At 41.9% G+C, this 22,630-nt stretch overlaps 1 protein-coding gene across 6 annotated transcripts in view; it reads right to left on the bottom strand.

The window, feature by feature from the left end:
- The window catches only part of LOC113907834 (schlafen family member 5), a 40,627-nt gene extending 19,494 nt beyond the window's left edge, over positions 1-21,133 (bottom strand). For 2 of the 6 annotated variants that reach the window (XR_003515296.2, XM_027567479.2), the window contains exons 1-3: positions 20,213-20,506; positions 3,388-4,442; positions 2,231-2,356 (exon numbers count right to left, since the gene is read on the bottom strand). Coding sequence is in view for 5 of the 6 variants with exons in the window: in XM_027567479.2 (XP_027423280.1) it covers positions 2,231-2,356; positions 3,388-4,402 (1,141 nt within the window). In the remaining variant the exon portion in view is untranslated. Of the gene's footprint in view, positions 1-196; positions 1,757-1,796; positions 1,920-2,230; positions 2,357-3,387; positions 4,443-20,212; positions 20,509-21,026 lie in introns of those variants that run through there. The other 4 variants (XM_027567482.2, XM_027567483.2, XM_027567480.1 and 1 more) reach the window with 4 other exon arrangements.
- Between the last annotated feature and the right edge of the window lie 1,497 nt (positions 21,134-22,630).

Raw genomic sequence — 22,630 nt, 5'->3', positions numbered from 1 at the left:
AGCCCGATGCGGGGCTCGATCCCAGGACCCCGGGACCAAGACCCGAGCCGAAGGCAGCTGCCCAACTGACTGAGCCACCCAGACGCCCCATGATAAATGTACTCTTAATCCCCATCACCTATTTCAACCATTTCCCCCCCACCTCCCCTCTGGTAACCACCAGTTTGTTCTCTATCGTTAAGAGTCTGTTTTTTGGTTTGTCTCTTTTTTTTCTTCGTTTTGTTTCTTAAGTTCCACATAGGAGTGACATAGGTATTTGTCTTTTTATGACTGACTTATCATTCTAGGAATAAAATTTAACATATATAGTAACAATACAGATAAAACTTTGAAACAATTGAGAGATGTATCATATTTTGCTGATTATAAATGTACTTTAACATCTCTGAAATCAAGATACATCTTCTAATTTAATTGGTAATATTTTCTCTTTTAGTGGTAAATAAAATAATAGTGCAATATTGTTTTCTTAAGTTTGATGAAATATAGTAAAAGAAGACTTTAATTCAAGTGGCCAAACATCCCATGTTCAACTATAAGAAAATTCACTGTTGTAAAATGACAATTCTTCCCCCAAATCATTTATCAATTTCATGTAGTTACCATCAAAATAATTTCAACCTGTCCTTCTCTTTTTGGTGGAACAAAATGATTCTAAGCTTCTTCTAGAAGAGAAGTGCCATGGTAATACAATTTGGGGAAAGCATATTCTTGTATATGTTTTGAATTACAATTTGGCAATGCTCACCTAAATTTACAAGCGATTGTTACTACTTGGAATTTATCTTTAAGGAATACCTCAAGGCATTTTTAGAAAAATGTATATTGTAGCATTGTTTAAAATAGAAAAAATTAGATATATAAAATTCTATAAAAGAAAGGACTGGTTAAAGAAGTTGTAGCAGGGGTGTTTGCAAAGTTCTATATATATATTTTTTTTACCTAGGTGGTGGTTACACAGGATTCACTGCATAATAACTGTTTTTTAAAAGTGTTATTTATTTAAGTAATCTCTACATCCACTGTGAGGCTCAAACTCACAACCCTGAGATCAAGAGTCACACACTCCCCCAACTGAGCCAACCAGGTGCTCCTCACTGCCTAGTTATTTATTAAGTTATATCTTTGTTCTATGTACTTTCTGTATGTATAATGTATTTCACAATAAAAGTAGCTAAAATTAATAACATCCATGTTTAGGAATACTATGAAACACTATACAATCAATAAAAGAATTGGGTAAATCTATGAGTAAGGTACTTACATATCACTCAGATTCAGCCTTGTGCTTGCATATATTTGTAGTACATTCATTTTCACCACTGAATAATATTCCACTATGTGAATATACTACAATATATTTATCCATTGTTGTGACAATAGATAATTTGGTTGTTTCCTGTTTGGGGCTATTACAAATAGTAATCTATGAGAAGTCACAGGGATCTCTCCAATTATATACATCTGATGCACACGTACACATTTTGCACTAGAAACTAGAAAGAATTACTACCTGGTAAAGTATGCAAATGACCAACTATACAAGGTAATGTCAAATTTGTTTTCCAAAGGGATTAAGCCCACTGAATTCATAGCAGCAATGTACAGCAGATTCTGATACTCACAACCTCTCCAACATCTGGTATTTCAATTAAATGGTGTAAGATGGTATCTACTTGTGGTTTTGTGCATTTCGTTCATTGCTGATGGCTTGAACATCTCTTCATAAGTTCATTGGACATATGCATTTCCTTTTCTGAGAAATATATCTTTATCACTATTGTTCATCTGTCTACTGGATGGTTTGTCCTCTTAAAAAATTGTGTAAGTTCGTTATATATTCTTGATACCAATCTTTTGTCAGCTACGTGGATTTGCAATCTTCTCCTAGTTGAATCTTTTCACTCTCTTTAAGATATCTTTTGAGGAACAGAAGTTCTTAACTTTAATGTAGTGAAACTTATCAATCTTTTCGTTTAAGGTTAATACTTTTACATCTAGTTTAGGAAATCCTTTCCTATCTCAATGACACAAAATTACTCATGGATATCTCTTCCTCTCTTTCTAAAAGTTCAAAAGGCTTGTTCCTGACATTTAAGTCCTTAAACCTTCTGGAATTGATTTATATAAATAGCATATATATATATAATATAAATAGAAGTCTAGTTTTATTCTCTTTTGCATATGAAGGAACAACCAACACATTCCAAAGCAACCAGAGATTAATTACCTGGAAAGTAACGTTTTTGCTGTTCTTTCAGACATTCAAAATTCTTATGAGTGCACACAGTCCTGCTACGTGGTGTGCTGGATGACAAACTCAGTGCAAGGACCATCTCAGAAAATCTGGAAAGATCTTAGGAAACAAGAAGCAAGAGTTCAATATGCAAAAAGGCAGACGCCAACTTATAGCTGAGCTGTGTTGCAAAGCCTTTCACTTCATCTTGGAACTCAAAGCTTTGGCCTGCAGATCCTTGTGTCTACATCCTAAGTCAGCTTAGGAAAGCCTACTTATATCTTGGGGGAGTGGGGGGATGTACCAGTATGGAGCACTAGTTTTCATTTTTCATTTTAATTGTATTCTATTGAAACAAACTTTATATTTTTAGAATGTTTATGTTTTTAAATGTAGTTTTAGAAGGTAGAAAGGTCAATAGATACAGATTTCTGAGAAGACTCTGAAATGGACTTTGTTTTTCTGGACTTCTGGAGAAGTTATCACTAATTTATTTTGTCCAATTTCATCCTGGGCTTTCATTTTCCAAGGGGGATGCACATCACCAACACTTGCTTTGGTTTATCAGTCATGGTTAGCATCACATGTTGGCTCTGAAAAGGAAAGGTCAGAAAGGAAGGGGCCAGCCATGGATAGGTCGTATTTGAGTTCAGAATGGAAGTGGGGCAATGAGAAAGGGAGAATGTTTAATTCAGGCAGGGGAAAAGTGGCAGTATACTCAGGCAAATGGAAAGGCAGGGAAAAGTGGCAGTAAGTTAAAGAGGACACATATGTATGTGTGGAAGAGAATTTCCTAAATAATTAAATGAATTCATATTCAGAAAGGAAAAGAAGAGACCTGAATAAGAACACAAGAAAGGGTATGAAAATAAAAATTACTAGGTCAGACAGCCCCCTGCACCAACCTCTAGTAGGTCTACTAGCCCAAGGCAACATCTTTTTGTTGAATGCTGGGTATTCAAAATGGGCAGAGGGAATGAAGTGCAGTGACCTACCAACTGTAGCAATTGGAAAGAATAAATCAAGCATCTGCAATTCAGAGAGTACCTCTCTTTCCCTAGATTCTAAAATAATATCCCCCTTCCTCCCTCCCCACCTCTCCCCCTTGCCCCCAGCGAACATTGCAATCGTTGTGGATTCTTCTCCCTGACCTGGATCAGCCTCCATCATCCAAGCTATCCATTCCTTTGTGACCAGCTGTTTCACACGATTGTCCTTCACCTGCCAGGAACTTGGCACTTTGGCAAACACTGCACAGCAAAATCGTTCCACCTTGATTGCACAGACATATCCATGGAGGGCCCCTTTATTGTGCACTTCAAGGAATTTGACAGCATATTTTATCTCATGCCTCTGTGTACAGAAATGATGGACAGGTAGTTTCCTAATACAGCAATCAATAAAATGAGGCAAGGCGACAAGATCTACTTTCTCCTTTTCACATCCAATGACTTGCTTGGTCTCATCACACACACCAAAAAATATATACCCTCCTTCGGTGTTTGCAAATGCAGACACACAACTGGGGAGACTCTCGTTAAAGCACTGGGACACCTCTGTTGAGAACATTTTAAATTCAACGTGGAGGGACGTAGTAAAGTTGAGCTCTTCTAGGAACTGAAGGTGAGTTCTAGCAAATAAAGCAGCAGCTGAGGCCCTTATGTTACCATCATCTTGTACACCAGCTCGAACTTTCTGGGGACTTAACGAACTGGAATCATTAGTATTCACAAGAGTCTGAGTTCTCCCTTTGAGGAACGCCAGTGCTTCCTGAGAATTCATGACATCAGTCGATGCTCTGTATCTGTGGTACAGATTGGAGGACAAGGTTGCCAGTCGTACACCAGAGGCCTCGGCATTCCATGACTTCACAAAAATAAAAAAGAGGTCTCCCTGCTGCATCTCATCTAAATAGCCTTTAAAAATTGAAGGCATTTTCAGTCCTACGCCATGGATTTTGTAATTGTAGTCTTTGTTCTCAATCTCAGCCTTGACCACTCCGCCACCAGAATTCAGCAGAGCACAGATTGCATTCATGATGATTTTATTCTGTTTCTTCTGCAGTTGAGGCTTCATGTCGTTCCTTTGTTTATTCCCAAGGATGACCTTTCCTACATTTAAGACACATTCGGCAAAGTTTGTTTCCAAATCCACCTTGACACTCATCTTCTCGGCACTTGTCCCGTTCCTATCCTGAAAGGTTCTCCTAAAAAAACAGGAAGACAGAACATTAGAATAGGACAAGACGAGGGAAAGTGAGAAAACCGACAGTTTGAGGCCACTTTTCTGAAGTTGGTCACTTCCTTTCTGCCCACAGAGTTTGAAGCCAGGCTCATGCATGAAGTAAGTGTGGAGGACAGGGGGAGGAGCTAAGTCTGCCGGAAGCCCACTACCACCAGAGAAATGATCAAGAGGCTATTTTTATGCTATGATTTTAGTAACTGTTTGTACCAAGATCTCTGAGGGCAGTGTCTCCCAGTTCACCTGCAGAAAACAAGAAATTGTAGATACATGAGGACTGAAGCTGGAATGCAAATGGAAGGCTTTCACTGTCAGAGGTGTCTCTGGGGTGTCTTGATGTTTATTGCTTTTCTTGGTGCTCTTTCTCCTCCCATTGAGACCTGGGCAATTCTTAGATTATTTTATAGCCCAATCTGAAGAAGGAGCAAATCTGATTGAGTTGGTAATTTGTCATTGTTGCTATGGAACAGACCCTTTAGGTTTCCCTGGTCCAAGCAGTTCTCATCTCATGCAAAAATATATGTAAATTAAATATAAGTATATATACAATTTGTTTGAAACTAACAGACAAATTATTGACTGTTTGGATCAACCAAGCTGGCGGGTAAAGGTGGGCTTTTGACATTTCCTAAACTGAGTGACAGTGTGCAGACACACCATCTTTGCCAACCACACCTCAGGACAGAAGAGCAAGTGTGAGTGATGCACATCCCCACAGCTGCCAATATTTGATTCATCCGTGGCAACTGAGGAAAGAGAAGGAGCAACTAGACCAACTCACACATCATTACACAATCCTCTATCAAGGGTACTTTGCTGTGAACGAAGCTGTCATGCTATCTGACACCGCCCCCCCCCCAACTTCCTTCCTCAAAAGCTCGATGCAGGGAACAAAAGATCCAACCCAAGAGAGAAGCAAACACAATCCCCTGGACAAGTGTGAAGGGAGACCCCAGAGTGACAGCTGTGGGGCAGGCCTAGAAGATCACCAGCCAGAATGGGAGCAAGATGGCAGCAGACTTCAGTAAGTGGCACGTGAGACTGTACAGCTGATGGACTGCTTAATGAGTTAGTCAGCTGAAGAGGTAGAGAGTTTGGGGGTGGATGAGTAATAGGAACTTAGGAAAATATGTAAACACAAAGATAAGACAATAACTCTAAGTTTAAAATGAAAAATAGTATAAAGGAGAAAACATAGCCATAAGCCATGATATGGCATAGCTGTGAACAAAATGATAATCATAATGTTATCAACTCTCAATATTGTTCTGATCAGAAATGGTATCATCATACTGGCAGGATGTGGGGAGAGAAAGGGTAGTGAAGTGTGAAAGGGTAGTGAAGTGGGAGGGAGCGAGATCAGCTCTGGAAAAAGACAGTATCTAAAAGGGGACAGGGGAGATGTGTGAGCATGAGCATGTTGTTTAGAAATATACTTAACATTGCTTGAAAGAAAAAGCCAAAGAGGCAAGAGGTTGCCTAGAGAGCAGAAGAAGGAGGCAGAATAAAGGGCCACTGATTTTCTCACTATGTCTTATGAAACTTTGACTTTCAAAACTAAATATAAGAGACTTCCACTCCCAGACAGAACAGAATACCAGGGACCAGATTACTTTCCTGTCTGAAACAACAAAAATACTTTTAAACAAATAATGGCTGGAAATTTTCCAAATTTGATGTAACGTGCAAAAAATTAAGATCAAGATCCAAGATATTCAACAAGCTCCAAGTACTAGAAACACGAAAACTACACCAAAGTGCATCAAAATTTAGTTGATTAAAGCCAAAGATAAAGAGAAAATCTTCAAAGCAACCAGAGGAAAAAGATACATTACACAAAGAACAGAGAATGACGTTAGAAGTTTTTGTCAGAAACAAAGCAAAAAGATAATGGATCAACATCTTTAAACCAGTGAAAGAAGAAAAGAGAATTATGAACCTAGAGTTCTATACCCAGGGAGAATACCTTTCAAAAATTCCGTTAATAACAAGAAGACCATCAATTTTTTAAATGGACAAAGGACTTGAACAGATGTTTTTCCAAAGAAGAGGAACAAAGACCATTAAGCATGTGAAAAGGTGCTCAATACTATTAGTCATTAGGGAAATGCAAACCACAACCACAATGAGATACCACCTCACACCTATTAGAATGGTGATGGTGATGATGATGATGGTGGTGGTGAGAAAATGAAAATAAGAGTCAGTGAGGATTTAGAGAAATTGGGATCAGCATACACCGCTGGTAAGAATGCAAAATGATGCAACCATTGTGGAAAGTAGTTTGGAGATTCTTCAAAAAGTTAAACAAAGAATTACCATAAGACCCAGCAATTCTACTCTAAAGTACATACCAAACAGAATTAAAAACAGTTACTCAGGGAGGCGGCACAAAATGGTGGAGGAATAGGAGACCTGGATTTCGTCTGGTCTCAGGAATTCAGCTGGATAGGGATCAAACCATTCTGAACGCCTACGAACTCAACAGGAGATCAAAGAAAAGAATAGCAACAACTCTCTGAACAGAGAAGCGACCACTTACTGGAAGGTAGGACGTGCGGAGAAGTGAATCCGAGGCGATATTCGGGAGGATAGACGGCGGGGGAGGGGGCCTCCGTTGGCCACTTCTGGCAAGTGCTAGAGCCGCGGAGCACAAAATCGGAACTTTTAGAAGTTGGCTCCGCGGAGGGACGTTGCTCCAGTGGCTAAGTGGGGGGTGGAACCCTTGCGGGACAGTGTGGTCTCAGGACTTTCGGGGTCACAGAAAGACCGGGGGTGCCTGAGTGCGGCAGAGCTCCCAGGTATCGGAGCGGGGAAGCCAGCTGCAGAGACGGAGCCGAGGCGCGGGCTCGCAGCTCGGGGTGGCCATAAACTGTGATCCGCGGCCCAGTCGGGCCACTCCTCCTCCAGCAGGGACCCAACAAGCGGCAGATCCAGGGAGACTCCCCTTCCTTCCCGGGGAGGAGCGGCGCGGGAACGCACCGCAGGGATCTGCTGGGTTTGGAGACTGCACACGGGGTCGGGAGCCAGAGATAGAAACGCTCGGTCACAGGCCGGGTGAGCACGGAGTGCGGCTGGAGACCAGGGAGACAGGAGTGACTGCTTTTCTTTGGGGGCACACCGAGGAGCGGAGCCCCGAGTTCTTGCTTCCTCTGGGGCGAGATTGGGAGGCAGCCATTTTCACTCTCATCCTCTAAAGCTGTACTGAGAGCTTGCAGGGAACAAAATCTCTGGAGAGCAAACCCGAGCAGCTTGCTTAGCCCAGACCGACAAGGGCGGGGCACTTCAGCCTCCGGCAAAGACATTTGGAAACCACGGCAACAGGCCCCTCCCCCAGAAGATCAGCACGAACAGCCAGCAAGCCAAGACCAAGTTTACCGATCCAGGAGAACGGGAGAACTCCAGCGCTAGGGGAATACTGCACATAGAATTCATGGCTTTCTTACCATAATTCATTAGTTTTTCAAAGTTAATTTTTTAACTGTTTTTTTTAATTTTTCTTTTTCCCTTTTTCAACCAACATCTTATTAATCCCTTTTTTAAAAAAAAATTATTTTTCATTTTTAGAGTCATATCCTATCCCTTCATAGTAGTTACCCTTATTTTTGGCATATATATATATATATATAAGTTATTCTCTCTTTAAAATTTTGAGATACAGTTTCTTCTAACAGATCAAAATATACCCTAAATCTCTAGTGTATGGCTTTGTTTTAGTCTCCTGCCTGATCATATTCTCTCCCACTTTTTTCTTTCTTTCTTTCTTTCTTTCTTTCTTTCTTTCTTTCTTTCTTTCTTTCTTTCTTTCTTTCTTTCTTAAATCCTCTTCTTTCTTTTTTCAAACAACTTCTTATCAATTCCTTTTATGAAAATTTTATAATTTTCATCTTTAGAGTCATATTCCATCCCTTCATTGTAAGAACCGTTATTTTATACATATGTAAGTCTTTCTTTCTTTAAAATTTGGGAGGCACATTCTTCTAACAGACCAAAATACACCCAAAATCTAGTGTGTGGCACTGACCTATTCACCAGCCTGATCATATTTGATCATATTCTGTTTTTTATTGTTTTCTTCTGCTTTTGTTTGTTTTTATCTTTTTCTTTTTTTTTCTCTTTCTTTCCCTTTCTTTCCCCCTGGTTTCAGGTCTTTTCTGATTTGTCTAGAGTATATTTTCTGAGGACGTTGTTACCCTGTTAGCGTTTTGTTCTGTCATTCATCTATTCTCCTCTGGATAAAATGAAAAGACAAAAAAAATCACCTCAAGAAAAAGAACAAGAGGTAGTACCGTCTGCCAGGGACCTACTCAATACGGACATTAGTACGATGTCGGACCTAGAGTTCAGAATCATGATTTTAAAGATACTATTAGCTGGGCCTGAAAAAAGCATGGAAGTTATTAGAGAAACCCTTTCTGGAGAAATAAAAAACTAAAATCTAACCAAATCGAAATCAAAAAGGCTATTAAGGAGGTGCAATAAAAAATGGGGGCACTAACTGCTAGGATAAATGAGGCAGAAGAGAGAATCAGCGATATAGAAGACCAAATGATGGAAAATAAAGAAGTTGAGAAAAAGAGAGAGAAACAACTACTGGATCACGAGGGCAGAATTCAAGAGATAAGCGATACCATAAGACGAAACAACATTAGAATAATTGGGATCCCAGAAGAAGAAGAAAGAGAGAGAGGGGCAGAAGGTATATTGGAGCAAATTATAACAGAGAACTTCCCTAATGTGGGGAAGGAAACAGGCATCAAAATCCAGGAGGCACAGAGAACCCCTCTCAAAATCAATAAAAATAGGTCAACACCCCGACATCTAAAAGTAAAACTTACGAGTCTCAGAGACAAAGAGGAAATCCGGAAAGCAGCTCAGGAGAAGAGATATGTAACCTATAATGGTAGAAATATTAGATTGGCAACAGACCTATCCACAGAGACCTGGCAGGCCAGAAAGGACTGGCATGATATCTTCAGAGCACTAAACGAGAAAAATATGCAGCCAAGAATACTATATCCAGCTAGGCTGTCATTGAAAATAGAAGGAGAGATAAAAAGCTTCCAGGACAAACCAAAACTAAAGGAATTTGCAAACACAAAACCAGCCCTCCAAGAAATACTGAAAGGGATCCTCTAAGCAAAGAGAGAGCCTAAAAGCAGCATAGATCAGAAAGGAACACAGACAATATACAGTAACAGTCACCTACAGACAATACAGTGGCACTATTTTCATACCTTTCATTAGTTACCCTGGATGTAAATGGGCTAAATCAAAAGACACAGGCTATCAGATTGGATTAAAAACCAAGACCCATCAATATGCTGTCTGCAGGAGACTCATTTTAGACCCAAAGACACCCCCACATTGAAAGTGAGGGGGTGGAAAACCATTTACCGTGCTAATGGACACCAAAAGAAAGCTGGGGTGGCAATCCTTATATCAGACAAATTAGATTTTAAAACAAAGACTGTAATAAGAGATGAAGAAGGACACTATATCCTACCTAAAGGGTCTATCCAACAAGAAGATCTAACAATTGTAAATCTATGCCCCTAACATGGGAGCAGCGAATTTTATAAGGCAATTAATAACAAAAGTGAAGAAACACATTGACAACAATACAATAATAGTGGGGGACATTAACACCCCCCTGACTGAAATGGACAGATCATCTAAGCAAAAGATCAACAAGGAAATAAAGACTTTAAATGACACACTGGACCAAATGGACTTCACAGACATATTCAGAACATTCCATCCCAAAGCAATGGAATACACATTCTTCTCTAGTGCCCATGGAACATTCTGCAGAATTGATCACATCCTAGGTCACAAATCAGGTCTCAACCAGTACCAAAAGATGGGGATTATTCCCTGCATATTTTCAGACCACAGTGCTTTGAAACTAGAACTCAATCACAAGAGGAAAGTCAGAAAGAACTCAAATACATGGAGGCTAAAGAGCATCCTAGTAAAGAATGAATGGGTCAACCAGGAAATTAAAGAAGAATTTAAGAAATTCATGGAAACCAATGAAAATGAAAACACAACTGTTCAAAATCTTTGGGATACAGCAAAGGCAGTCCTGAGAGGAAAGTATATAGCAATACAAGCCTTTCTCAAGAAACAAGAAAGGTCTCAAATACACAACCTAACCCTACACCTAAAGGAGCTGGAGAAAGAACAGCAAATAAAGCCTAAACCCAGCAAGAGAAGAAAAATAATAAAGATCAGAGCAGAAATCAATGAACTAGAAACCAAAAGAATAGTAGAACAGATCAATGAAACTAGGAGATGGTTCTTTGAAAGAATTAGCAAGATTGATAAACCCCTGGCCAGACCTATCAAAAAGAAAAGAGAAATGACCCAAATTAACAAAATCATGAATGAAAGAGGAGCGATCACAACCAACACCAAAGAAATACAAACAATTATAAGAACATATTATGAGCTACTCTATGCCAGCAAATTAGATAACCTGGCAGAAATGGGTGCATTCCTAGAGATGTATCAACTACCAAAATTGAACCAGGAAGAAATAGAAAACCTGAACAGACCTATAACCACTAAGGAAATTGAAGCAGTCATCAAAAATCTCCCAACAAACAAAAGCCCAGGACCAGATGGCTTCCCAGGGGAATTCTATCAGACATTTAAAGAAGAATTAATACCTATTCTTCTGAAACTGTTTCAAAAAATAGAAATGGAAGGAAAACTTCCAAACTCATTTTATGAGGCCACCATTACCTTGATCCCCAAACCAGACAAAGACCCCATCAAAAAGGAGAATTACAGACCAATATCCTTGATGTGTACATGGATGCAAAAATTCTCACCAAAATACTAGCCAAGAGGATCCAACAGTACATTAAAAGGATTATTCACCATGACCAAGTGGGATTTATCCCTGGGTTGCAAGGTTGGTTCAAGATCCACAAATCAATCAACGTGAATACAATACATTAACAAAAGAAAGAACAAGAATCATATGATCCTCTCAATAGATGCAGAAAAAGCATGTGAAAAAGTACAGCATCCTTTCTTGATCAAAACTCTTCAGAGTATAGGGATAGAGGTTATATACCTCAAGATCATAAAACCCATCTATGAAAAACCTACAGCGAATATCATTCTCAATGGGGAAAAACTGAGAGCTTTCCCCCTAAGGTCAGGAACGCGGAAGGGATGTCCACTATCACCACTGCTATTCAACTTAGTAGTAGAAGTCCTAGCCTCAGCAATCAGACAACAAAAAGAAATCAAAGGCATCCAAATCGGCAAAGAGGAAGTCAAACTCTCACTCTTTGCAGATGATATGATACTTTATGTGGAAAAGCCAAAAGACTCCACCCCAAAACTGCTAGAACTCATACAGGAATTCAGTCAAGTGGTAGACAGAAATCAGTGGCATTCCTATACACCAACAACAAGACAGAAGAGAGACAAATCAAGGAGTCGATCCCATTTACAATTGCACCCAAAACCATAAGATACCTAGGAATAAATGTAACCAAAGAGGCAAAGGATCTGTACTCAGAAAACTATAAAATATTCATGAAAGAAATTGAGGAAGACACAAAGAAATGGAAACACGTTCCATGCTCATGGATTGGAAGAACAAACATTGTGAAGATGTCAATGCTACCTAGAGCAATCTACACATTCAATGCAATCCCCATCAAAATACCATCCACTTTTCTCAAAGAAATGGAACAAATAATCCTAAAATTTGTATGGAACCAGAAGAGACCCCGAATAGCCAGAGGAATGTTGAAAAAGAAAAGCAAAGCTGGCAGCATCACAATTCCGGACTTTAAGCTCTATTACAAAGCTGTCATCCTCAAGACAGTATGGTACTGGCACAAAAACAGACACATAGATCAATGGAACAGAATAGAGAGCCCAGAAAATGGACCCTCAACTCTATGGTTAACTACTCTTCGACAAAGCAGGAAAGAATGTCCAATGGAAAAAAGACAGTCTCTTCAACAAATGGTGTTGGAAAAATTGGACAGCCATGTGCAGAAGAATGAAACTGGACCATTTCCTTACACCACACACAAAAATAGACTCCAAATGGTTGAAAGCCTAAACGTGAGACCAGAGTCCATCAAAATCCGAAAGGAGAACACAGGCAGTAACCTCTTCGACCTCAGCCGCAGCAACTTCTTCCCAGAAACATTGCCAAAGACAAGAGAGGCAAGGGCAAAAATGAGCTATTGGGATTTCAGGAAGATAAAAAGCTTTTGCACAGCAAAAGGAACAGTTAACAAAACCAAAAGACAGCCGACAGAATGGGAGAAGATATTTGCAAATGACATATCAGATAAAGGGCTAGTATCCAAAATCTATAAAGAACTTATCAAACTCAACACCCAAAGAACAAATAATCCGATCAAGAAATGGGCAGAAGACATGAACAGACTTTTTTCCAAAGAAAACATCCAAACGGCGAACAGACACATGAAAAAGTGCTGAACATCGCTCGGCATCAGGGAAATCCAAATCAAAACCTCAATGAGATACCACCTCACACCCGTCAGAATGGCTAAAACTAACAAGTCAGGAAAAGACAGATGTTGGCAGGGATGCGGAGAAAGGGGAACCCTCCTACACTGTTGGTGGGAATGCAAGCTGGTGCAACCACTCTGGAAAACAGTATGGAGGTTCCTCAAAAAGTTGAAAATAGAGCTACCATACGATCCAGCAATTGCACTACTGGGTATTTACCCCAAAGTTACAAATGTAGTGATCCAAAGGGTATGTGCACCCCGATGTTTATAGCAGCAATGTCCACAATAGCCAAACTGTGGAAAGAGCCAAGATGTCCATTGACAGATGAATGGATAAGAAGAAGTGGTATATATATACAATGGAATATTATGCAGCTGTCAAAAGGAATGAGATCTTGCCATTTGCAACGACGTGGATAGAACTGGAGGGTGTTATGCTCAGTGAAGTAGTCAATCAGAGAAAGACATGTATCATATCACCTCACCAATATGAGGAATTTTTTTTATTTTTTATTGTTATGTTAATCACCATACATTACATCATTAGTTTTTGATGTAATGTTCCATTATTCATTGTTTGTGCATAACACCCAGTGCTCCACGCAGAACGTGCCCTCTTTAATACCCATCACCAGGCTAACCCATCCCCCACCCCTCTCCCCCTTTAGAACCCTCAGTTTGTTTTTCAGAGTCCATCATCTCTCATGGTTTGTCTCCCCCTCCGATTTCCCCATCTTCATTCTTCCCTCCTGCTATCTTCTTCTTCTTCTTCTTCTTTTTAACATATATTGTATTATTTGTTTCAGAGGTACAGATCTGTGAGTCAACAGTCTTGCACAATTCACAGCGCTCACTATAGCACATACCCTCCCCAGTGGATGGGGTGGCTGGGTGATAGGTACTGGGGAGGGTATGTGTTATGGTGAGCGCTGTGAATTGTGCAAGACTGTTGACTCACAGATCTGTACTTCTGAAACAAATAATGCAATATATGGTAAGAAAAAAAAAGAAGAAGAAGATAGCAGGAGGGGAAGAATGAAGGGGAGGAAATCGGAGGGGGAGACGAACCATGAGAGACGATGGACTCTGAGAAACAAACTGAGGGTTCTAAAGGGGGAGGGGGTGGGGGATGGGTTAGCCTGGTGATGGGTATTAAAGAGGGCATGTTCTGCGTGGAGCACTGGGTGTTATGCACAAACAATGAATCATGGAACACTACATCAAAAACTAATGATGTAATGTATGGTGATTAACATAACAATAAAAAATTTAAAGAAAAGAAAACAGGTACTCAAATCCGCCAGATTCAAATAGGTCATGAATGTTCATAGCAGAACTATTCACAATAGCCAACAGGTGGAAATAACTCAAATGTCTATCAGCAGATGAACGGATAAACAAAATATTCTACAATCCATTCAATAGAATATTTTTCTGCCATAAAAAGGAATGAGGCTGAGTGAAATAAGTCAGTCAGAGAAAGACATGTATCATATGATCTCAGTGATAATGAAGAATTCTTAATCTCAGGAAACAAACTGAGGGTTGCTGGAGTGGTGGGGGGTGGGAGGGATGGGGCGGCTGGGTGATGGACATTGGGGAGGGTATGTGCTATGGTGAGTGCTGTGAATTGTGCAAGACTGCTGAACCACAGACAGACCTGTACCTCTGAAACAAATAATACATTATATGTTAAAAAAAAAAAAAGATAGCAGGAGGAGAAGAATGAAGGGGGGGAATCAGAGGGGGAGACGAACCATGAGAGACTATGGACTCTGAATAACAAACTGAGGGTTCTAGAGGGGAGGGGGGTGGGGGGATGGGTCAGCCTGGTGATGGGGATTAAAGAGGGCACATTCTGCATGGAGCACTGGGTGTTATAAGCAAACAATGAATCATGGAACACTACATCAAAAACTAACGATAATCGTGATTAACATAACATAAAAAAAAGGAATGAGTTACTGATACATGCTTCAACACGGATGAACCTTGAAAACATTATGCTAAGTGAAAGAAGCCAGACACAAAGATCACTGTTATGGACTGTATATTAATGTCCCCCTAGAATTCATATGTTGAAACCCTAACCCCGGGGCGCCTGGGTGGCTCAGTCATTAAACATCTGCCTTCGGCTCAGGTCATGATCCCAGGGTCCTGGGATCGAGCCCCTCATGGGTCTCCCTGCTCCACGAGAGGCCTGCTTCTCCCTCTCCCACTCCCCCTGCTTGTGTTCCCTCTCTTGCTGTGTCTCTCTCTGTCAAATAAATTAAAAATCTTAAAAAAAAAAAAAAAAAAAGAAAAGAAAAGAAACCCTAACCCCTATTGAGATGGATTAGCAGGTGGGTAACTAGAGGTAATTAGAGTGGCTCCCTCATGATGAGATTAGTGTCATTGTAAGAAGAGACCGAAGAGAGCTTGCTTCCTCTCTCTCTGCTCTTTCCACCATGGCAGCTGTCTGCAAACCAGGAAGAGTTTCCTCACCAGATACCACATCTGCCAGCACCTTGATCTTGGACTTCCTAGCCTCCAGAACTGTGATAAATAAACGTTTGTTGTGTAAATCTCCCAGTCTATGGTATTTTTGTCATAGCAGCCTGAACTAAGACAGTTAAATATTATAAAATTTCATTTATGAGAAATATTCAGAATGGATAATATCATTGAAACAAAGAAGATGGTTGATTGCCAAAGACTAGGAGAACAGGGGAATGGTAAGTAGCTGCTAAGTTGGGTTTTATCCGGGTGTGATGAAAATGTTTTGAAGCTTGATGGAGGTGGTGGTTGTACAATATTGTGGATGTACTAAATGCTGCTGATTTGTTCACTTTAAAATGGTTAATTTTTGTTATGTGAGTTTCATCTCAATTTTAAAAATTAATCAAAAAAAGGGAAATAAAAACTTTCTCAGACATATAAAAGCTGAAAGAATTTATTAAGAATGCAGTGTAAGGGGCGCCTGGGTGACACAGTAGTTAAGCGTCTGCCTTCAGCTTGGGCTCCCTGCATCGCGGGAAGCTTGCATCTCCCTCTCCCACTCCCCCTGCTTGTGTTCCCTCTCTCGCTGTCTCTCTCTCTGTCAAAAAATAAATAAAATCTTTAAAAAAAAAAAGAATGCAATGTAAGAAATGGTGAAGAAAGTCTTCAGTCAAGTGGAAAATGATACTAGTTGGAAAATGAATATACACAAGGCAAGGAAGACCACTGGAAATGGTAACTACAAGGGTAAATAGATAAGATATTTTAAAGATTTAACGCTCTCAAAGAATAAAACTGGAATACTAACATCAACTGATTTCAATTAATTAACTTATTATACAGTTACAGTAACCAAGATAGTGTAGAACCAGTATAAAGACAAATAAATAGATTCATGGAATAAAGAGTCTGGAAATAGACCCACATACATACGGATAGGAAGTGTTAATTTTTTTCAACAAATAGGATTGACACAATTTGATATCCACATAGGGAAAGAAATGAATTCATATTTGACACCATTTACAAAAATGTATTTAAAATGTGTTACAGACCTAAATGTAAAACCTAAGACTATGTGGAACTAAGTGAATACTGCCCAAATACAATAATGAGAGGCTATTTATGGAGAGCTCACTGTAACAAGGGAGTCAGCCACCATCACTTGTGATGGCAGAGACTCAAAAGCAGGCAGAGGAATGGGAAAGCTTTATAGTGAGAGAGACAGAGAGAGGGACAGAGAGAGAGAGGAGGTTCAGAGATGCTCTGATCTGAGATTGGTCTTCTAGGGAAACTGGAAGTGAGCTTACTAGAAGTGGTACATCTTCTGTGACGGTTTGGGAGCCTGTTTAGCTTTCTTTGTTTTGTTTTGAGTTGGAAGTGGAGACAAATATCAGAAAAGCTGGAATTTATTAACTAAGTCCTAGGGCGCCTGGATGGTACAGCCAGTTAAGCTACCCACTCTTGGTTTCAGCTCAGGTCATGATAGGGTCCTGAGTTGGAGCCCCTCGTCAGCTCTGTGCTCAGTGCAGGGTCTGCTTGAGTTTCTCTCTCCCTCGGCTCCACCTCCAACCTTGTGCGCGCGCTCTCTCTCAAATAAATAAATCAATCTTAAAATTAAAAAGAAAAAAAATCAAGTCCTGACCACTTTTGCTGCGAGGGTTGTAGTTTTGCTTCCAGAGGTGGTTGCTGCCATGTTGTGGGTCAAGAGTTCTGTGTTTAGGGGCTCCTGGGTGGTTCAGTTAAGTGACCAACTCTTGATTTCAGCTCAGGTCACTATCTCAGGGTTGTGAGATCCAGCCCCTTGTGGGGCTCTGTGCTGGGGGCGGAGCCTACTTAAGATTCTCTCTCTCCCCACCCCTTCACATGACCTCTCTCTCCTTAAAAAAAAAAAAGAGTTCTGTGCTTACATATGGTCTGACCAGTGTCCATTTATATATTCAGCCTCTCAACCTCAAAACTTCTAGAGGCAAACATAGGAGAAAATATTTTTACCTTGGGTTTGGCAAACATTTTTTTAGAGATGTTACTAAATGTACACTACATAAAAGAAAAAAAATAATATACAATGGATTTTAAGAACATCTTTTTGAAAGACACCCGTTAAAAGAATTCATTCTTTTGTATTTTCAAATACAAGTCGCGACCAGAAGAAAATATTTGCAAATGATATATCTGATAAGTAATTTGTATCTAGATTAGATATAGGACTCTTGGAAGGGGAGAATAAGAAAACAGAAAACCCAATTTAAAAATGGATAAAAGATTTGGACAGATATTTCACCAAAGAAGACATATGGAGAGCAAGTAAGTACATGAAATATTATTCAACATCATAAGTCATTAGGGAAATGCCAATTAAAACGACAATGAGATAGCACTACACACTTATTTTAATGGCTAATGTGGCTAACTATACCAGCTATTGGTGAGGATACGGAGAAAAGGGAACTCTCATAGGCTCCTGGCAGAAACATAAATACAACCATTTTAGAAAAGAGTTTCGTAGTTTCAAACACTTACCATATGACTCAGCCATTTCACACCTAAGTATTTCCCCATGAAAAATGAAAACATAAGTCCCTACAAAGACCTATACCTTAATGTGATTGGTAGAAGCCACAAATTAGAAAGAACCCAAATGCCCACCAACAGAAACAAATTTGGGTTGTCCATATAATGGAAGCCTACTCAGCAAGGAAAAGGAGAGAACTATGGGTACCCACAACATGAATGAATCTCAAAATAATTATTCTGAGTGGAAAAAGCCAGACAAAAAGACAGTACATATCATAGCTACTTGTATAAGGGGAGCACATCCATTTGTATAAATTTCTAGAAAATGCAAACTAATCTATAGTGACAGAAAACCGTGGCTCAGGGTGGTGGGAGGTGGGGGTTATAAAAGGGCACTTTGGGGCTGATAAGCTATGTTCACTATCTCAACTGCAGTGCTGGCTTCAGCTTGTACACTTTAAATATGTGCAGTTTAGGGGTGCCTGGCTGGCTCAGTTGGTAGCGCATGTGACTCTTGTTCTTGGGGTCTGAGTTCAAGCCCGATGTTGGGCATAGAGCTTACTTAAAGAAATATATGTGCAGTTTATTTTATGTCATTAATAACCCAATAAAGCTATTAAAAATTACATGAATGATGGTGAAAAGATAAGTAAAATGTATTTTTATAATATATATAATTAGCTCAAAAACCAGTGGGAGATTGATGTGCCTTCTATTACTGAAATTCTTCCATAGATACTATATCTTTGATAGAATTATGTATCAGCATCCCAAATTGTGCTACACTCCAGATGGACACCTTGGTATGTCCCATGCTCAGTTGCTAGTAACAACCATCCCACCCTGTCTTTTCCCTTGCAAATTGTGGATTTGCACTTACCAGGCCTGCCAAGTCCCCTCTCAGTGGCAATCAGCAGGGCCTCCTAACTGCCAGTGAAAATGACCTCAGCAAAACGAGAGAAAATGCTCTCCCTTCCAATACAGGTGCATAAAAGCAGGAAGTACTGAATTTCATAAAGTTGCCCTTGTAGATTTTTTTTTTTTTTTTTTTTTTTTGTCCTAGCAGGGGAATCCTCTAAAGAACCTGGTCTTCAGAGACTGTTGCTCTGGCGTATGGTCATGTCCATTAGCCTGAAGAGATACTATAACTATGAATGGTTATATACTTAATGTCTTGTCGCTATGATAATAATACTGAAATTGATTTCTGTTTTCTGATAGGCATAAACATTTGTGCATTTTCATAATCAGGCCAGGAACCGACCATCATATTTCACTCTTCTTTGATTTGCAAGTAGGTACTAAAACTTGTGATTGTTAGTTTTCTTATTTAAACAAAAGAGTTGAAAAGTTTTGTGACATTTTAAGGAACACGTCGGACGCGGGACGCTCAGGCTTAGCTGCTCCTGTGGCTACAGGAACTTCCTTCCGCTTCTGCCCCGCGCAGACTGAAGAGGAATCAGTTTCTCTTTCCTTGTAAGGCAGGCATAGCCTCGCCAACATTAGCCAGGGCCCCCACCTCCTTGTAGAAGCTTCGCTCTGAGATCTGCCATCAGTGAGGGGCCACCGTGTCCGGGCATCCCCTCCCACCATCACTCGTTCTCAAGGATTCCCTTCTGGGTCCTACCACAGTCGTGTGCAAAAGGGGGAATGGAGTCACTCACAGCAGCCTAGCCTCTGTGGACAGAATCCACGGGGGTCCTACTGGCCACTTAATGGGGGATACAGGGCTTCCCCAACCGTTGCGGGAGTCTTCCCACCCTGCCCGATGCTGTTGTTTCAAGACCGACGTTGCAAGCCAGGGCCTCACAGGCATCCTCGGAACACAGTCTCTCGTAATAAAATGGACACTGACCCTATTTATCCGCAGGCTACAGCCTCACTGGCTTCACCTTCAGGGGCCCCGGAAACTGATTTGGTTCTTTCCTCGAAAGTTCTTCGCGCTCTTAAACAATGGGGAAATATTACCGAGCTCGGTTTGGAAATATCTAGGCTGTGAGGCCGCGCGCCTCACCCTCCTCCCCTGCGCACCTGGCCTTCGCAGCCTCCTAGCTTGCGGATCCCCCACTGCTCCCCTGTCGTTGGAAGTTTCCACCGACAGCAGACCAAACGTCCGGAGCGGAAAGGAGCTCAGGTGAGCTCATGGAACCCGCGCAGACCTAAGAAGGGAAAGAAGCCGAGCTTTTAGAGGATCTGTGCAAACGAGCGCGGGGGAACTCCTTACCCGCCGAGGTTTCTACTATGCAGACCTCCTCACTTCGGAAGTAGGCGACGGAGCCTCCCAAGTCCACAACCGAGACCTTGACTGCGGTGCCCCGGGCCTTATATCCGCTGAACTGAGCGATATCTCACAGGGCGGGGCACCGCGCGGGAAACAGTGGGACAGCCCACCAGTATGGTTTCTGCAGACCCGGAAACCCAGTTCTGCAAGGACAACAGCTTTGGTTACATTTGGTGGATAGAGGTGGGGTTTTTTTGGAGGGGGGGGGATCTTTTTTTAAGATTTTATTTATTTATTTGAGAGAGAGAGACAGAGAGACAGAGATAGCGAGAGAGATAGAGAGCATGAACTGGAAGGAGAGAGAGAAGCAGGCTCCCCCCCTGAGCAGGGAGCCCAACGCGGGGCTCGATTCCAGGATCCTGGGATTATAACCGGAGCCGAAGGCAGCCGCTTAACCGACTCAGCCACCCCGGCGCCCCAAGGGGGATCTTATTTATCGTTTCTCTGTTCGATTAATTTTTTGAAGCTTACAGTTCTCACCCCGCCCACACACACACACTCTCAGGGAGGGAGATCCGAACGCAACCCTACGGCTTTCAGTCCTCCCCAGCGGGACTCCAGCCCTTCCCCGGCGGCCCAGCCTCCCCCGGCGCGCTCCGCAGTTGTCTCCTCCCAACACCTCCCGCCCCTGAATTCCCGCTCGACTTGCGGCATCCGCGGCCGGGGATCTGCTTCCGGGAAGTGCGGGGGTGGGAGCGTTGGGTCGAGCGGTGGGCAGAAAATTAAGCCTCCGCTTTCTCGCGTCCCGCTTCCCCACCTCAATTCGAGAAGTTTGATTCCGCCTCCTCTTGCGGATGCTTTACTTCGTAAAGGGGTGATGACCGGACCCCGAGAACGGCCGCGGGTGTCGCCGCTTGGGGGAGACCCAAGCAGCCTCCGACGATAGTATTTTGGTGAAAGAAATAAGAAATTGTCCTTTCGATTCGTCTGTCCCTGCAGACAAGACCCAGGTCTTGTGCAACACCGTCAGTTTTCAGTTCATTCGTCCTAATTTTATTCCCGAACATGTTCTGGGAGCTCTCGAAAGGTCTGGCTTCGCGCGGGACTCTCTGGACTCCAGGGTGCGCACTGCGGCGCGGGGCACCCAAGGAAGCGCGCAGCCGGCCCAGGGGGGCGAGGAGTCGGATGCGGGAGATTGATCCGAGCCCGCGCCCCCAGGGGCCGAAGTAGCACTTGGAGGCCCCTGAAGCATTCAGCCCCGTCCTGACTCCAGCTGCCCTTCTCCGGGAGGGACCTCCTTCTGTCTTCCTCCGCCCTCTTAAAATTCTGGCAAATGTTTGTTTCTCCATCTCTTCACTCCCAACTCCCGAATCCAGCCTGAAGGACCGCATGAACCCTCCCAGCAAACACTCTCCCACCTTCTCGCCAGGAGCTAGAGGTCTCTTGGGCTGCCTATGATGCCTGGGTCAGGCGGGGACCTGGGCTACCACAGTCTGGCCCCCCGGGGCGCTTGCTGTTTCGCTCACTTCTCAAGACCGGGTTAGGGATCAGGCCCATCCAGACCCTTTGGGCATGGGGAGAGTCCGAAGCTTTGAGATAAGGGGCTGGAGGAAAGTCATTGTAGGACTACAGGTCTCTGGTGAGTCTACCTTGCTGCCCAAGAGCATTCAAATCTATGCCCAGAAAGGATTCGGTCACTCTCAGCAGGGTACTCTGTAGACCCAGGACAAGCCAGAGAGACAAGGAGGCTGGCCAGTTACCAGAAAATCAAAGAGGAGGGACCAGTCTGGAGGACACAATCTGTGGTCATCTCTGGGGTCCTGCTTTTTTTTTTCTTTAAGATTTTATTTACTTATTTGCAAGGTAGAGAGAGAGAGAGATTGAGAGCAGGGGGAAAGGCAGAGGGAGAGGGAGAAGCAGACTCCCCGCTGAGCAGATCTGTGGCTTGATCCCAGGACCCGGGGATCATGACCTGAGCGGAAGGCAGACACTTAACCGACTGAGCCACCCAAGCAACCCCTAATTTTTAAATGTATTGTCAAATATCTGAGGTGTATGGAAAGTACGAAAATAATGATTCATTGAACTCCCATGTATTCACCACCCAGCTAAATGATAAAACATTAGCCATACTTTTGTGTACCTCCCACTGGTCTCATTCCCTCACCCCACCTGTGCCCTCCTCACCTGATAACCAATACAATTTTCTAAATTCTAAGTTACAATCCTCATAGAATTCTGTATACTTTTATGACATATGTAGATGTCACTCATACATGAGTCTCACACATTTCCGTACACTTGAGCCATATGTAAACAGTATCGTATTGTATGTAGTTGGCAGAACTTGCTTCCAACTCCTTAACGTTTTGTTTTAAAGACTTACCTAGATCTTTCTAAATTTTACCCATGCATCTAGAC

This window comes from Zalophus californianus, chromosome 16, assembly GCF_009762305.2.
Source record: "Zalophus californianus isolate mZalCal1 chromosome 16, mZalCal1.pri.v2, whole genome shotgun sequence".
Taxonomy (NCBI): Eukaryota; Metazoa; Chordata; class Mammalia; order Carnivora; family Otariidae; genus Zalophus; species Zalophus californianus.
The sequence above is the reverse complement of the archived record's forward strand: the minus strand, read 5'-3'. Positions and strand labels throughout refer to the sequence as shown.